At 47.8% G+C, this 18166-nt stretch overlaps 1 protein-coding gene across 20 annotated transcripts in view; it reads right to left on the bottom strand.

Annotated features, from left to right (window-relative positions):
- Positions 1-18166, bottom strand: part of DMBT1 (deleted in malignant brain tumors 1) — a 92347-nt gene that overhangs the window by 22475 nt on the left and 51706 nt on the right. For 15 of the 20 annotated variants that reach the window (XM_041742098.1, XM_041742092.1, XM_041742046.1 and 12 more), the window contains 11 exons: positions 15536-15565; positions 14661-14693; positions 11967-12290; positions 11507-11536; positions 9338-9370; positions 5840-6163; positions 5375-5404; positions 4747-4779; positions 2460-2783; positions 1996-2025; positions 1369-1401 (listed from right to left, as the gene is read on the bottom strand). In XM_041742098.1, coding sequence (XP_041598032.1) covers positions 1369-1401; positions 1996-2025; positions 2460-2783; positions 4747-4779; positions 5375-5404; positions 5840-6163; positions 9338-9370; positions 11507-11536; positions 11967-12290; positions 14661-14693; positions 15536-15565 — 1224 coding nt within the window. The remainder of the gene's footprint in view (positions 1-1368; positions 1402-1995; positions 2026-2459; positions 2784-4746; positions 4780-5374; positions 5405-5839; positions 6164-9337; positions 9371-11506; positions 11537-11966; positions 12291-14660; positions 14694-15535; positions 15566-18166) is intronic. The other 5 variants (XM_041742058.1, XM_041742084.1, XM_041742074.1 and 2 more) reach the window with 5 other exon arrangements.

An 18166-nucleotide genomic window follows, 5' to 3' on the forward strand; every position in this document is an offset into this window, starting at 1 on the left:
CATTGAGGAGGATCCAGCCTGCCGAGATGTCTCCTTAAGAAGACATCAGTGCTCCCCATGGCCCATTCTCCCACTCTGTTTGTCAGCCCAGACAGCATTTCAGATGAAGCTCTTGCCACCCATGGCCAGTTCTCTGAACCTGCAGGCAAGTGTCTCTTGGGACACTTGGAAAAGACTAGATGAATAATCATGGAATGATGGGAAAAAATGGGAAAATTTGAATCCCATACCTACTAAAGACCTCCCAGTTAGAGACTCAGTGACTGGGAAACACAAAATGTGCCCACAAGGTCCTCAAGGAGCAATGATTCACCCCAAATGGAGATAAAAGGGATGGATGGAAAGAAGAGAAACATTCCAAGTGGGGTGGCCGAAGACTTAAGTGGCCACCAATGGTGGTCACTTGATGGTTGATATGGTTGGAACAGCTAGTAGGAAGAAACACAAGTCAGATACAAAGCGCATTGGTGTCGCAACAGAATCAAAGGTCAAAGAACATCATGCTATACCTCCCGAGAGCAGGCCTCCATCTGCCCCTGAGTAGACAGAGCCAGTCCTGCTATCGGGAGCCTAACCCTTGTCCTACCACCATTGTCTGCCTTGATGTGGCTGGGGACTGAGGTTCCAGCAGGTTGAATATCACTGCCAGGCTCAAAGAGGCCACCAAGTCATTGCACTGTCTCCATGTGGGAACCGCAAGAATGAGTCTGGACACAGCTGAACATAACTCCAAGTCCACCAGCTCAGGTGCAATGCTCTCACTCTTTGCAAGGTAAAAGTGACTAGTGCCCTAGTGCCCTAGTGCAGGAGGTCAGCCTGTGCAACTGGGGTCTAGCTAACTCGTTGGAGTCCATAAGTGTGTAATGAGATGAAAGGCAGCTGATTAAAATGATGGGAAGAAAATAGTCAAGGACAGCCTCAAGTGGCCATTTCAGTTCTTAAGAGTGAAGAAATAGCCATTCCAGGATGGAAAATATACTTGTAAAGAGTAGATGAGTTGTGTTATTATCCATTTACTGTCAGCCTCCTTTCTCTAGAGCTTTTGAGATTCCCCTGAGATATAAAAGTCCACATGCGATTCTTTGAAGAATGCCTTGTTCGATATCCACAAGCAGGGCAAGTAGCTCTCCTTATTGTACAAAGCTGTCCACGAAGCCTGAAGGATAAAAAGGCTGCACGTCTTGAGGGAAAGGCAGGCTGTGTGTGTGCGTGCATCCTGGGTGCCAGTGTATGCTCAGGTGCAGGGGCAGATCTGAGTAGGTTACATGCACAAGTTCAAGCGGCCTGTGCATTTACAGCCTCTCCTGCATGGCCAGCCTGTCTGGGGATGATAACCCCGGGTCCTAAGTAGAAACATAAGATACCTACCACGACTGGTTGTAGATACAGGGCGCCACCAATCTAGAAGGAAAATAAAGTAATTTTAGGACTTTACTGGATGACTTTTCATTCTGTGCTCGTTAGTTGGTAAGGAAAGGTCAATTCTATGCCTTCCTGATGTACTTCTCAGAGTCTGGACAATTCCACTTTACACTGTGAATGGCCCAGATGGCCTGGAGTATGGCGTTAGTAGTTCCCAACATACTCAGCATTGACTATCTGCACCATGGAGTAGAGAACACTTTGGGGATGACTCTCTCAACAGGAAAGAATTCTGGAACACACAAGCACTGGAAGGAGTCCTGTTGGTGCCTATTTCTCAAATGCTCCCAATTCTGAATTGAATATTTACTTTGATCTGAATTGAACAGATAGGACCAAACACCCTTCCACTGCAGACTTAGGACAAACCCGGGCAGCAGGCAGGTGCAGGAGACTAAGATGGGCCAGTAGTCGTAACTAAGTAGGAGTCAAGGATCTGGTGACTCAGCTGGTGGTAACCGTAGTGAATGCCAGGTACCGCAAGAGAGGAGCCTGGTCCTCTCTTCCAACTTCTGGAAACACTAGAGTTGAATTCCAGACAGGAATCATGCTGGGCTGGGCAAAGCTACTCACCTGTCGTGGTAGGAGGGCTTCCTGTAGATGCTGCAAAGAAAGAGGACACATCATCAGTCTCTGTGAACGATGTGCAGGAAGAAGCTTCCCAGGGTCAAGACAAACAGAAATTCTGAAGGACCGTCCTCACAGGCACAGGAAAGACTTTCTGGGAGCGGTCCTGGGGGCAGAGCTGTAAACTACACCTCAGGGGCAGGATTTCACAAAGAACAGTGTTGAAGGATTTGAACTCAAAAGCTTTATGCCCTCTCACGCTCGGTTGCTCTATGGGTTTCCTTAAAGGAGGTGCTGAGGTCCATACCTCAACCTGAGGTACGCCAGGATGACGGGTGATGCAGGTTCCTGTCAAGCTATGAGGGAAACCCCTGCCCTTTGGTGAAATCAAGAAGATGATAGAACATTGAAAAGAATAGTTTAGACAAATTAACAAACAAAACCAGAGGGCAAATATCGTGAGGACCCACCTGAGCAGATGACACTTGCATCCTCAAAGTGCTTGCAGTTGTGAGAGTTCCAGCCATTGTGGGGGCAGTTCCACAGATAGGACTCCTGCCCGGAGCAGCCCACATTGTCCAGGACGATTGGGCCCGAGCCCTGACCAAAGCGGGCATTTCCTGGGGCCGAGGTGGCCCAGCCACAGCCCAGCTGCCTGCAGACCACGTTGCCATCACTGATGTCCCAGCTGTCGTCGCACACGGTGCCCCACGAGCCTCTGTACAGGACCTCCACACGGCCCTGACACCGGTCACCTCCGTTCACAAGCCTCAGGGCCAAACCCGAATTAGTCCCTACAGGAGACAGGAAAACTGTCTTTCTCTGTGTTCTCAAAGGAAGAACTGCTGCATTCTGAGTTCAGGATAATTCTTTCAAGGTCCAGATGCCCTGGAAACGATTAGTGTTCCCCAGCAACGGGACCCTCTGAAACCTTCTCATCATCATTCCAACTCAAGGGGACACTTGATGGTACCCCAGATTGTCAATTGATTTAGGAGTATTCATTATTGGTTGCCCACAAAGTGAGATTGAGAGAGTTTTTCCGAGGAATCATGACAGTGGCTCCTCCTCACCCTGTCTCCTTGCACCTGTGTGTGCTGTGCAAGTCTCCTGCTCTGCTAGTTTTTCTGGGTCAAAAACATCTGCATAAGCCAGATCCTTTCACATCTCTCAGCCTGACATGTTCTTTTCTACTTTAGAAATCTTTACTCCTTGTCTATCTTGACTCATAGACGACTGAGGGGATTCTCACAAAGAACTGGAAGAAAGAGTCAGGGGCATTGAGGGTCAACCTGGAGCCAGTTGTAAATCCCTGTATCGATAGCACCTGCATTTCTTAGCAGCCTCTCATCGCTCGGCCTCTCTCCATGCTGCATTGGATATACAGTGTTGCAAGCCCTGAACATTGAGGAGGATCCAGCCTGCCGAGATGTCTCCTTAAGGGACATCAGTTCTCCCATGGCCCATTCTCCAACTCTGCTTGTCAGCCCAGACAGCACTTTGATAAAGCTCTTGCCACCCATGTCCAGTTCTCTAAACCTGCAGGCAAGTGTCTCTTGGGACACCTGGAAAAGACTAGATGAATAATCATGGAATGATGGGAAAAAATGGGAAAATTTTAATCCCACGCCTGCTAAAGACCTTCCTGTTAGAGACTCAGTGAATGGGAACCACAAAATGTGCCCACAAGGTCCTTAAGAAGCAATAATTCACCCCGAATGGAGAGAAAAAGATGGATGGGAAGAGAGAAACATTCCAAGTGGGGTGCCCAAAGACTTAAAGGGCTGGATGGTTGATATGGTTGGAACAGCTAGTAGGAAGAAACACAAGTCAGATACAAAGCGCACTGGTGTCGCAACAGAATCAAAGGTCAAAGAACATCATGTTATATCTCCCCAGAGCAGGCCTCCATGTGCTCCTGAGTAGACAGACCCAGTACTGCCATAATCCCTCAGTCCGGAGGGAGCCTAACACTTGTCCTACTGCCATTGTGTGTCTTTATGTGGCTGGGACCTAGGTTCCAGCAGGTTGAATATCACTGCCAGGCTCAAAAGAGGCCACCAAGTCGTTGCACTGTCTCCATGTGGGAACTGCAAGAATGAGTGTGGACACAGCTGAACATAACTCCAAGTCCACCAGCTCAGGTGCAATGCTCTCACTCTTTGCATGGCAAAAGTGACTAGTGCCCTAGTGCCCTAGTGCAGGAGGTCAGCCTGTGCAACTGGGGTCTAGCTAACTCGTTGGAGTCCATAAGTGTGTAATGAGATCACAGGCAGCCGATTAATATGATGGGAAGAAATATTCAAGGACGGCCTCAAGTGGCCATTTCAGTTCTTAAGAGTGAAGAAATAGCCATTCCAGGGTGAAAAATTTACTTGTAAAGAGTAGATGAATTGTGTTATTATCAATTTACTGTCAGCCTCCTTTCTCTAGAGTTTTGAGATTCCCCTGAGACATAAAAGTCTACATTCGATTCTTTGAAGAATGCCTTGTTCGATCTCGAAAAGCAGGGCAAGTATCTCTCCTTATTGAAACAAAGTTATCCATGAAGCCTGAAGGATAAAAAGGCTGCACGTCTTGAGGGAAAGGCAGGCTGTGTGTGTGCGTGCATCTTGGGTGCAGTGTATGATGGGGCAGATCTGAGTAGGTTACATGCACAAGTTCAAGCGGCCTGTGCATTTACAGGCCTCTCCTGCATGGCCAGCCTGTCTGGGGATGATAACCCCGGGTCCTGAAGTGGAAACATAAGATACCTACCACGACTGGTTGTAGATACAGGGCGCCACCAATCTAGAAAGAAAATGAAGTAATTTTAGGACTTTACTGGATAACTTTTCATTCTGTGCTCGTTAGATGGTAAGGAAAGGTCAATTCTATGCCTTCCTGATGTACTTCTCAGAGTCTGGACAATTCCACTTTACACTGTGAATGGCCCAGATGGCCTGGAGTATGGCGCTAGTAGTTCCCAACACACTCGGCACTGACTATCTGCACCGTGGGGTAGAGAACACGTTGGGGATGACTCTCTCAACAGGAAAGAATTCTGGAACACACAAGCACTGGAAGGAGTCCTGTTGGTGCCTATTTCTCAGATGCTCCCAATTCGGAATTGAATATTTACTTTGATCTGAATTGAACAGATAGGACCAAACACCCTTCCACTGCAGACTTAGGACAAACCCGGGCAGCAGGCAGGTGCAGGAGACTAAGATGGGCCAGTAGTGGTAACTAAGTAGGAGTCAAGGATCTGGTGACTCAGCTGGTGGTAACCGTAGTGAATGCCAAGGTACCGCAAGAGAGGAGCCTGGTCCTCTCTTCCAACTTCTGGAAACACTAGAGTTGAATTCCAGACAGGAATCATGCTGGGCTGGGCACAGCTACTCACCTGTCGTGGTAGGAGGGCTTCCTGTAGATGCTGCAAAGAAAGAGGACACATCATCAGTCTCTGTGAACGATGTGCAGGAAGAAGCTTCCCAGGGTCAAGACAAACAGAAATTCTGAAGGTCCGTCCTCACAGGCACAGGAAAGACTTTCTGGGAGTGGTCCTGGGGGAAGAGCTGTAAACTACACCTCAGGGGCAGGATTTCACAAAAAACAGTGTTGAAAGATTTGAACTCAAAAGCTTTATGCCCTCTCACGCTCGGTTGCTCTATGGGTTTCCTTAAAGGAGGTGCTGAGGTCCATACCTCAACCTGAGGTACACCAGGATGACGGGTGATGCAGGTTCCTGTCAAGCTATGAGGGAAACCCCTGCCCTTCAGTGAAATCAAGAAGATGATAGAACATTGAAAGGAATAGTTTGTCTAGACAAAATAAACAAAACCAGAGGGCAAATTTCGTGAGGACCCACCTGAGCAGATGACACTTGCGTCCTCAGAGTGCCTGCAGTTGTGCGAGTTCCAGCCATTGTGGCTGCAGCTCCACAGATAAGACTCGTGCCCGGAGCAGCGCACATCGTCTAGCACAATGGGGCCCGAGCCCTGACCAAAGCGGGCATTTCCTGGGGCCGAGGTGGCCCAGCCACACCCCAGCTGCCTGCAGACCACGTTGCCATCATTGGTGTCCCAGTTGTCGTCGCACACGGTGCCCCATGAGCCTCTGTACAGGACCTCCACGCGGCCCTGACACCGGTCACCTCCATTCACCAGCCTCAGGGCCAACCCTGCATCGGTCCCTAACAGGAGATAGGAAAACTGTCTTTCTCTGTGTTCTCAAATGAAGAACTCCTGCATTCTCAGGGCAGGATAATTTTTTTTTTAGTGTACGTACCCTTGGTATGATTAATGTTTCCCAGCAACGGGACCCTCTGAAACCTTCTCATCAACTCAAGGGGCCACTTGATGCTACCTCTGAGTATGAATTGACTTAAGAGTATTCACTGTTGGTTGCCCACAACCTTAGGATTTGAATTCTTGAGCCTGGCCATGCCATGACGTGGGGAAAGGCAGAAACCAGTAGCCTGATCTATGCCAGTGAGACTGCCTTGAACACAAGCTTTATGCCCAGAGAAACGGCCCTGCTGCCCCAAGGTGCTGTCCTGGGTTCTAGCGTTCAGAGTGTCTATCTTCACCCCACTGTGGTATATCACGGACTCTGTTCCAGGCCCCAAAGCTTGTTCTGTAGGATCCTTTGTTGATGTTGACTTGCTCCTGTTCTCTCAAGGCCCAAACATCTACTGAATCTAACAATCCTCATTCATGACAACAGGCAGGAGTACCTGTCACGGTCATGTTGCTCTGCATACTTAGAGCTACCCAGGCCTCCTGGAGACAGAAAGCCAACAAAACTTGGCAGCATTGGGTCAGCTTGTGGGAAGGCCTTTTGGCACACTTAGCACCATAGCAGACATCATGATTCCTCAGTGTCCCCCGGACTCTGCCTTCTCTACCCATGAGCAGGTCTGGGGCACTGACCATATGTGATACTCAGGCCTTCAAGCTTCTATAAAATGAGGTCCCAACTCTTCACAGCAGATGGATGGATGTGACGAGCCCAAGAATAGATGCCCACCATCAGTAGTCATGATGGAAATGCAAATCCTAACCAAAGCAAGAAACTATCCCTGCCCATTTGCATCACTACACTAAATGAGACAAAAGAAGAAGTGTTGATGAGGATACAGAGACAGTAAAATCCTCAGATGCTGTTGGACTTGTGCCCAGAGCATCCCACGTTCCCCAGGACAATTTTGGCCCTGAACAAAGCAGGCATTTCCGGGAACTAAAGTGGGCCACTCACAGCCCAGGCACCTGCAGACCACATTGGCATCATTGGTGTGCCAGCTCACATTGCACACGGTGCCCAACGAGACTCTGTACAGGACCTTTCGTGGCAGTGACACCGGTCACCTCTGTTCACCAGCCTCAGGGCCAACCCCGAATCAGTCCTACCAGACGACAGGAAAACTGTCTTTCTCTCTGTTCTCGTAAGAACTCCTGCATTCTGAATGCAGGATAGTTCTTTCAGGGCCCAGAAGCCCTGGGTAAGATTAGTGTTCCCAGCAATGGACCCTTGAAACTTTCTCATCATCATTCCAGCTCAAGAGGTACTTGATGGTACTTCTGAGTGTCAATTGACATAGGAGTATTCATTGTTGGTTGCCCACAAAGTGAGATTGAGAGATTTTTTCCGAGGCGTCATGACAGTGGCTCATCTGCACCCAGCCTCCTTGCACCTGTGTGTGTTGTGCAAGTCTCCTGTTCTGCTAGCTTTTCTGGGTCAAAAATGTATACATAAGCCAGATCCTTTCACATCTCCCAGCCTGACATGTTCTTTTCTACTTTAGAAACCTTTGCTCCTTGTCGATCTTGACTCATAGACGACTGAGGGGAATCTCACAAAGAACTTGGAAGAAAGAGTCAGGGGTATTGAGGGTCAACATAGAGCCAGCTGTATATCCTTTTATCTAGAGCACCTGCATCTCTTAGCAGCCTCCCATCGCTCGGCCTCTCTCCATGCTGCATTGGATATACAGTGTTGCAAGCCCTGAACACTGAGGAGGATCCAGCCTGCCGTGATGTCTCCTTAAGAGACATCAGTACTCTCCATGGTCCATTCTCCCACTCTGCTTGTCAGCCCAGACAGCATTTCAGATGAAGCTCTTGCCACCCATGTCCAGTTCTCTAAACCTGCAGGCAAGTGTCTCTTGGGACACTTGGAAAAGACTAGATGAATAATCATGGAATGATGGGAAAAAATGGGAAAATTTGAATACCTACTAAAGACCTCCCTGTTAGAGACTCAGTGACTGGGAACCACAAAATGTGCCCACAAGGTCCTTAAGAAGCAATGATTCACCCCGAATGGAGAGAAAACGATGGATGGGAAGAGAGAAACATTCCAAGTGGGGTGCCCAAAGACTTAAATGGCTGGATGGTTGATATGGTTGGAACAGCTAGTAGAAAGAAACACAAGTCAGATACAAAGCGCATTGGTGTCGCACCAGAATCAAAGGTCAAAGAACATCATGCTATATCTCCTCAGAGCAGGCCTCCATGTGCTCCTGAGTAGACAGACCCAGTACTGCCATAAACTCTCAGTCCTGAGGGAGCCTAACACTTGTCCTACTGCCATTGCTTGTCTTTTTGTGGCTGGGACCTAGGTTCCAGCAGGTTGAATATCACTGCCAGGCTCAAAAGAGGCCACCAAGTCGTTGCACTGTCTGCAAGATTGCACTGGAACTGCAAGAATGAGTGTGGACACAGCTGAACATAACTCCAAGTCCACCAGCTCAGGTGCAATGCTCTCACTCTTTGCAAGGCAAAAGTGACTAGTGCCCTAGTGCCCTAGTGCAGGAGGTCAGCCTGTGTAACTGGGGTCTAGCTAACTCGTTGGAGTCCATAAGTGTGTAATGAGATCAAAGGCAGCTGATTAAAATGATGGGAAGAAATATTCAAGGACAGCCTCAAGTGGCCATTTCAGTTCTTAAGAGTGAAGAAATAGCCATTCCAGGGTGAAAAATTTACTTGTAAAGAGTAGATGAGTTGTGTTATTATCCATTTACTGTCTGCCTCCTTTCTCTAGAGCTTTTGAGATTCCCCTGATACATAAAAGTCTACATTCGATTCTTTGAAGAATACCTTGTTCGATCTCGAAAAGCAGGGCAAGTAGCTCTCCTTATTGAAACAAAGTTATCCACAAAGCCTGAAGGATAAAAAGGCTGCACATCTTGAGGGAAAGGCAGGCTGTGTGTGTGCGTGCATCTTGGGTGCAGTGTATGGTGGGGCAGATCTGAGTAGGTTACATGCACAAGTTCAAGCGGCCTGTGCATTTACAGGCCTCTACTGCATGGCCAGCCTGTCTGGGGATGATAACCCCGGGTCCTGAAGTGGAAACATAAGATACCTACCACGACTGGTTGTAGATACAGGGCGCCACCAATCTAGAAAGAAAATGAAGTAATTTTAGGACTTTACTGGATAACTTTTCATTCTGTGCTCGTTAGATGGTAAGGAAAGGTCAATTCTATGCCTTCCTGATGTACTTCTCAGAGTCTGGACAATTCCACTTTACACTGTGAATGGCCCAGATGGCCTGGAGTATGGCGCTAGTAGTTCCCAACATACTCGGCACTGACTATTTCCACCGTGGGGTAGAGAACATGTTGGGGATGACTCTCCCAACAGGAAAGAATTCTGGAACACACAAGCACTGGAAGGAGTCCTGTTGGTGCCTATTTCTCAGATGCTCCCAATTCTGACTTGAATATTTACTTTCATCTGAAATGAAGAGAGGGGACCAACAGCATTTCCACTGTAAAATCTCTAGTCAAAACCGGGCAACACATCTACTTTGGAGTGAGCACAGTGGAGGTCCATGGAGAAGGGCCTGGGAGCGCTTGCAAGCATATGTTCTCATGTTAGCCCACACTCGGAATGTAGAAATTTGTTAGCAATTTTTTTGAATTCGTCTTTCCACTAATATGGTACAAGACCTTTCTTCCTCTTTGACCTCCCAGTGGTGACTCAGTGCTTGTGCCCCATCTGTCTTTGGAGGGGCCGCACTGAGATAGTATGGAAGTGCTGAATCACGATATTGTACACCTGAAATGAATATGCCACTGTAGGTCCTACATTGGAATTAAAATTAAATAAATACTTAAAAGTAGTTTTAAAAAGTTTTAGAATCACAACAGGCCTCTTATCAGCAACTGTGTAGATCTAAAATAAGAAGTGACATCTTTCAATTGCTCATAGAAAATAATGTGTCAACCTAGAATTCTGTCCCCTGTGAAAATAGTTTTTGAAATGAAGGGCAAAATAATGACTTTTTCAGACAAAACGGGCCTTGAGGATTGATTATCAGCAGACCTGTACTATAAAAAATGACAAAGGACAGTCTTAAAGCAGAACAAATAAGAGGGTGAGAGAAATACAGGTTTACATAAAGAAATGAAGATTTCCAGGAATAGTTGATGTGCAGGGCAATATAAATTTAATATTTAATCACTTTAAAAATTGACCTTTTAAGGCAAATATAGTTCTAAGGTATTGTGTTTGTAGCACATGTGAAGCTAAATGTATTATGGCAATAGAACAAAAGATATGCAAGAACAGTTGGGAGAATGCTGTCTTCAGGTTGTTATATGTAATGTATCATGGTATTATTTGAAAGTAAATATATCATAGCCAAATTGCTGAAAATCCAAGGAATCACAAAGGCAGACAGGGAAAAAGGACAGCATATAGAGAGAAACAAAATAAGGTAGAGCAATTTAAAAGCAAGGAATTAGAAACATAAACTTCACATATCATTTGAGGTAGCATGTAGTGGGTGTGACCATGAAGACCCCATAGATAAATTCATGAGTATTGGTCTTATTCTGGTTCTCCAGATGGATCATGGCTTCATGGGTGTTGGTGTACCGGTGTTTGGTCTACTATGCTCCATAGGTTTGCCAGAAATGTAAACACATTGTTTTGTATGTATTAAATATTCAAAGTTTTGAAGCCATTTAATGTCATGTCTTCCACCAAGAAAATGTAGTCTGTATCCAGAAAAGTAGGTTCTGAGGTGAAGAGTGATTCTACCTGCTGAAAAAAAAAATACCCTGAATTCCCTGTCTTAGGCTGCAAGCTTCTGGTTACAGATTCATTAAAGGTAGTCCTAACATTGGTGACTTTTAAAAATCAAGTGTCCTTGGGACTGGAAGTGACAGTGTCTTTGGTGATGCTCTAAAAAACTATGTGCAGTTTTCAGTAAATTATCAGTTGTGTCTAACACCGAGCGCTCATCACATCATGTGATCCAAAATTAATGATGTACTATATGTTGGCCAATTAAATTTAAATAAAAAAATAATAGGAAAAAAAAACCGGGCAACAGAAAGGGGTGGGGGACCCAGATGGGCCTGGACCCTCAACGAATTAGGAGTCAAGGATCTGGGGACTCAGCTGGTGGTAACCGTAGGGAATACCAGGGTCTCACAAGGGAAGACCCTGGGGCTCTTTTTCACTTCTACAAACACGAGAGTTGAATTCCAGACAAGATACGTGCTGGGCTGGGCACAGCTACTCACCTGTCGTAGTAGGAGGAACTCCTGTAGATGCTGCAAAGAAAGAGAACACAACATCAGAATGATGTGCAGAAAGAAGCTTCCCAGGCTCAGGACAAACAGAAATTCTGAAGGTCCGTCCGCACTAGCACAAGAAAGACTTTCTGGGAGCGGTCATGGGGGCAGAGCTGTAAACTACACCTCAGGGGCAGGATTTCACAAAGAACAGTATTGAAGGATTTGAACTCAAAAGCTTTATGCCCTCTCACACTCAGTTGCTCTGTGGGTTTCCTTAAAGAAGGTGCTGAGGTCCATACCTCAACCTGAGGTACGCCAGGATGACAGGTGATGCAGGTTCCTGTCAAGCTATGAGGGAAACCCCTGCCCTTCGGTGAAATCAGGAAGATGATAGAACATTGAAAGGAATAGTTTGTCTAGACAAATTAACAAACAAAACCAGAGGGCAAATTTCGTGAGGACCCACCTGAGCAGATGACACTTGCGTCCTCAGAGTGCCTGCAGTTGTGCGAGTTCCAGCCATTGTGGCTGCAGCTCCACAGATAAGACTCGTGCCCGGAGCAGCGCACATCGTCTAGCACAATGGGGCCCGAGCCCTGACCAAAGCGGGCATTTCCTGGGGCCGAGGTGGCCCAGCCACAGCCCAGCTGCCTGCAGACCACGTTGCCATCATTGGTGTCCCAGCTGTCGTCGCACACGGTGCCCCACGAGCCTCTGTACAGGACCTCCACACGGCCCTGACACCGGTCACCTCCATTCACCAGCCTCAGGGCCAACCCGGAATCGGTCCCTACCAGGAGACAGGAAAATTGTCTTTCACTGTGTTCTCGAACGAAGAACTCCTTCATTCTCAGGGCAGGGTAATTCTTTCCGGGCCCAGGTGCCCTGGGTATGATTAATGTTCACCAGCAACGGGACCCTCTGAAACCTTCTCATCATCAGTCCAACTCAAGGGGCCACTTGATGCCACCCGTGAGGGTCAATTGACTTAGGAGTGTCCACTGTTGGTTCCCCAAAAATTACGATTTGAATTCTTGAGCCTAGCCCTGCCATGCTGTGGGGGAAGGCAGAAACCAGTAGCCTGATCTATGCCACTGAGACTGCTTTGAACACAAGCTTTATGCCCAGAGAAATGGCCCTGCTGCCCCAAGGTGCTGTCCTAGGTTCTAGCGTTCAGAGTGTCTATCTTCACCCCACTGTGGTATATCACAGACTCTGTTCCAGGCCCCAAAGCTTGTTCTGTAGGATCCTTTGTTGATGTTGACTTGCTCCTGTTCTCTCAAGGCCCAAACATCTACTGAATCTAACAATCCTCATTCATGACAACAGGCAGGAGTACCTGTCACGGTCATGTTGCTCTGCATTCTTAGAGCTACCCAGGCCTCCTGGAGACAGAAAGCCAACAAAACTTGCCTCATTAGGTCAGCTTGTGGGAAGGCCTTTTGGCACACTTAGCACTGTAGCAGACATCATGATTCCTCAGTGTCCCCCGGACCCTGCCTTCTCTACCCATGAGCAGGTCTAGGGCACTGACCATATGTGATACTCAGGCCTTCAAGCTTCTATAAAATGAGGTCCCAACTCTTCACAGAAGATGGATAGATGTGACGAGCCCAAGAATAGATGCCCACCATCAGTAGTCATGATGGAAATGCAAATCCTAACCAAAGCAAGAAAGTACGTCTGCTTATTGTATCACAACAGTAAATGAGACAAAACAAGAAGTGTTGATGAGGATACAGAGACAGTAAAATCCTCAGATGCTGTTGGACTTGTGCCCAGAGCAGCCCACGTTGTCCAGGAAAATCGGGCCCTAGCCCTGACCAAAGCAGGCATTTCCAGGGTCCAAAGTGGGCCAGCCATAGCCCAGCCACCTGCAGACCACGTTGGCATCTTGGTGTGCCAGCTGTTTTTGCACATGGTGCCCCACGAGCCTCTGTACAGGACCTTTCCTGGCACTGACACCGGTCACCTCTGTTCACCGGCCTCCGGGCCGATCCCAAGGGAAAAAATGGGAAAATCTGAATCCCACACCTACTTAAGACCTGCCTGTTAGAGACTCAGTGACTGGGAACCACAAAATGTGCCCACAAGTCCTTAAGGAGCAATGATTCACCACGAATGGAGAGAAAACGGATGGTTGAGAAGAAGAGAAACATTCCAAGTGGGGTGCCCAAAGACTTAAATGGCTCGATGGTTGATATGGTTGGAACAGTTAGTAGAAAGAAACACAAGTCAGATACAAAGCGAATTGGTGTCGCAACAGAATCAAAGGTCAAAGAACATCATGCTATATCTCCCCAGAGCAGGCCTCCATGAGCTCCTGAGTAGACGGGCCAGGCCTGCCAAATCCCTCAGTCCTGAGGGAGCCTAACACTTGTCCTGTCGGCCATTGTCTGTCTTTATGTGGCTGGGGACGGAGGTTCCGGCAGTTTGAATATCACTGCCAGGCTCAAAGAGGCCACCAAGTCGTTGCACTGTCTCCATGTGGGAACTGCAAGAATGAGTGTGGACACAGCTGAACATAACTCCAAGTCCACCAGCTCAGGTGCAATGCTCTCACTCTTTGCAAGGCAAAAGTGACTAGTGCCCTAGTGCCCTAGTGCAGGAGGTCAGCCTGTGCAACTGGGGTCTAGCTAACTCGTTGGAGTCCATAAGTGTGTAATGAGATCACAGGCAGCCGATTAATATGATGGGAAGAAATATTCAAGGACGGCCTCAAGTGGCCATTTCAGTTCTTAAGAGTGAAGAAATAGCCATTCCAGGGTGAAAAATTTACTTGTAAAGAGTAGATGAGTTGTGTTATTATCCATTTACTGTCTGCCTCCCTTCTCTCAGAGCTTTTGAGATTCCTCGAGATACAGAAGTCTACATTCGATTCTTTGAAGAATGCCTTGTTCAATCTAGACAAGCAGGGCAAGTAGCTCTCCTTATGAAACAAAGTTTTTCACGAAGCCTGAAGGATAAAAAGGCTGCACGTCTTGAGGGAAAGGCAGGCTGTGTGTGTGCGTGCATCTTGGGTGCAGTGTATGGTGGGGCAGATCTGAGTAGGTTACATGCACAAGTTCAAGCGGCCTGTGCATTTACAGGCCTCGACTGCATGGCCAGCCTGTCTGGGGATGATAACCCCGTGTCCTGAGTGGAAACATGGGATACCTACCACGAGTGGTTGTAGATACAGGGCGCCACCAATCTAGAAAGAAAATGAAGTAGTTTTAGGACTTTACTGGATAACTTTTCATTCTGTGCTCGTTAGTTGGTAAGGAAAGGTCAATTCTATGCCTTCCTGATGTACATCTCAGAGTCTGGACAATTCCACTTTACACTGTGAATGGCCAGATGGCCTGGAGTATGGCGCTAGTAGTTCCCAATATACTCGGCACTGACTATTTCCACCGTGGGGTAGAGAACACTTTGGGGATGACTCTCCCAACAGGAAAGAATTCTGCAACACACAAGCACTGGAAGGAGTTCTGCTGGTGCCTATTTCTCAAATGCTCCCAATTCTGAATTGAATATTTACTTTCTTTTATTTATAATTTATTTTTTATTGGTGTTCACTTTGCCAACATATAGAATAACACCCAGTGCTCATCCTGTCAGAGCCCACCTCAGTGCCCATCACCCAGTCTCTCCCCCATCCCCCACCCACCTCCCCTTCTATCAGCCCTAGTTCCTTTACCTCAGTTAGGAGTCTTTCACGTTCTGTCTCCCTTTCTGATATTTCCCACTTATTTTTTCTCCTTTTACCTTATTCCCCTTCACTACTTTCAACTGAATTGAAGAGAGGGGACCAACAGCATTTCCACTGTAAAATCTCTAATCAAAACCGGGCAACAGAAGGGGTGGGGGATCCAGATGGGCCTGGAGTTTCAACTAAGTAGGAGTCAATGTTCTGGGGATTCAGCTGCTGGTCATGGTAGCAAAGCACCAGAGTTCCGCAAGAGAAGAGAAGAGAAGAGTTCTCTTTCAATCTAGAAATACAAGAGTTGAATTCCAGACAAGATACATGCTGGGCTGGGCACAGCTACTCACCTGTCGTAGTAGGAGGGATTCCTGTAGATGCTGCAAAGAAAGAGGACACATCATCAGTCTCCGTGAACAATGTGCAGAAAGAAGCTTCCCAGGTTCAGGACAAACAGAAATTCTGAAGGACCGTCCTCACTAGCACAAGAAAGACTTTCTGGGAGTGGTCCTGGGGGCAGAGCTGTAAACTACACCTCAGGGGCAGGATTTCACAAAAAACAGTGTTGAAGGATTTGAACTCAAAAGCTTTATGCCCTCTCACACTCAGGTTGCTCTGTGGGTTTCCTTAAAGGAGGTGCTGAGGTCCATACCTCAACCTGAGGTACGCCAGGATGACGGGTGATGCAGGTTCCTGTCAAGCTATGAGGGAAACCCCTGCCCTTCGGTGAAATCAGGAAGATGATAGAACATTGAAAGGAATAGTTTGTCTAGACAAATTAACAAACAAAACCAGAGGGCAAATTTCGTGAGGACCCACCTGAGCAGATGACACTTGCGTCCTCAGAGTGCCTGCAGTTGTGAGAGTTCCAGCCATTGTGGCTGCAGCTCCACAGATAAGACTCGTGCCCAGAGCAGCGCACATCGTCTAGCACAATGGGGCCCGAGCCCTGACCAAAGCGGGCATTTCCTGGGGCCGAGGTGGCCCAGCCACAGCCCAGCTGCCTGCAGACCACGTTGCCATCATTGGTGTCCCAGCTGTCGTCGCACACGGTGCCCCATGAGCCTCTGTACAGGACCTCCACGCGGCCCTCACACCGGTCACCTCCATTCACCAGCCTCAGGGCCAACCCTGATCGGTCCCTACCAGGAGACAGGAAAATTGTCTTTCTCTGTGTTCTCGAACGAAGAACTCCTGCATTCTCAGGGCAGGGTAATTCTTTCAGGGCCCAGTACCCTTGGTATGATTAATGTTCCCCAGCAACGGGACCCTCTGAAACCTTCTCATCATCAGTCCAACTCAAGGGGCCACTTGATGCTACCTCTGAGTGTCAATTGACTTAGGAGTATTCACTGTTGGTTGCCCACAACCTTAGGATTTGAATTCTTGAGCCTGGCCCTGCCCTGACGTGGGGAAAGTCAGTAACCAGTAGCCTGATCTATGCCAGCTGAGACTGCTTGAACACAAGCTTTATGCCCAGAGAAACGGCCCTGCTGCCCCAAGGTGCTGTCCTGGGTTCTAGCGTTCAGAGTGTCTATCTTCACCCCACTGTGGTATATCACAGACTCTGTTCCAGGCCCCAAAGCTTGTTCTGTAGGATCCTTTGTTGATGTTGACTTGCTCCTGTTCTCTCAAGGCCCAAACATCTACTGAATCTAACAATCCTCATTCATGACAACAGGCAGGAGTACCTGTCACGGTCATGTTGCTCTGCATTCTTAGAGCTACCCAGGCCTCCTGGAGACAGAAAGCCAACAAAACTTGGAAGCATTGGGTCAGCTTGTGGGTAGGCCTTTTGGCACACTTAGCACCATAGCAGACATCATGATTCCTCAGTGTCCCCCGGACTCTGACTTCTCTACCCATGAGCAGGTCTGGGGCACTGACCATATGTGATACTCAGGCCTTCAAGCTTCTATAAAATGAGGTCCCAACTCTTCACAGCAGATGATGGATGTGACGAGCCCAAGAATAGATGCCCACCATCAGTAGTCATGATGGAAATGCAAATCCTAACCAAAGCAAGAAACTATCCCTGCCCATTTGCATCACTACACTAAATGAGACAAAAGAAGAAGTGTTGATGAGGATACAGAGACAGTAAAATCCTCAGATGCTGTTGGACTTGTGCCCAGAGCATCCCACGTTCCCCAGGACAATTTTGGCCCTGAACAAAGCAGGCATTTCCAGGGGCCAAAGTGGGCCAGCCACAGCCTAGCACCTGCAGACCACGTTGGCATCTTGGTGTGCCAGCTGTTTTTGCACACGGTGCCCCACGAGCCTCTGTAAAGGACCTTTCGTGGCACTGACACCGGTCACCTCCGTTTCACCAGCCTCAGGGCCGATCCCAAGGGAAAAAAATGGGAAAATTTGAATCCCACACCTACTTAAGACCTGCCTGTTAGAGACTCAGTGACTGGGAACCACAAAATGTGCCACAAGTCCTTAAGGAGCAATGATTCACCACGAATGGAGAGAAAACGGATGGTTGAGAAGAAGAGAAACATTCCAAGTGGGGTGCCCAAAGACTTAAATGGCTGGATGGTTGATATGGTTGGAACAGCTAGTAGAAAGAAACACAAGTCAGATACAAAGCGCATTGGTGTCGCACCAGAATCAAAGGTCAAAGAACATCATGCTATATCTCCTCAGAGCAGGCCTCCATGTGCTCCTGAGTAGACAGACCCAGTACTGCCATAAACTCTCAGTCCTGAGGGAGCCTAACACTTGTCCTACTGCCATTGCTTGTCTTTTTGTGGCTGGGACCTAGGTTCCAGCAGGTTGAATATCACTGCCAGGCTCAAAAGAGGCCACCAAGTCGTTGCACTGTCTGCAAGATTGCACTGGAACTGCACTGGAACTGCAAGAATGAGTGTGGACACAGCTGAACATAACTCCAAGTCCACCAGCTCAGGTGCAATGCTCTCACTCTTTGCAAGGCAAAAGTGACTAGTGCCCTAGTGCCCTAGTGCAGGAGGTCA

The sequence above is a fragment of the Vulpes lagopus genome, chromosome 2 (genome assembly GCF_018345385.1).
Source record: "Vulpes lagopus strain Blue_001 chromosome 2, ASM1834538v1, whole genome shotgun sequence".
NCBI classification, from domain to species: domain Eukaryota; kingdom Metazoa; phylum Chordata; class Mammalia; order Carnivora; family Canidae; genus Vulpes; species Vulpes lagopus.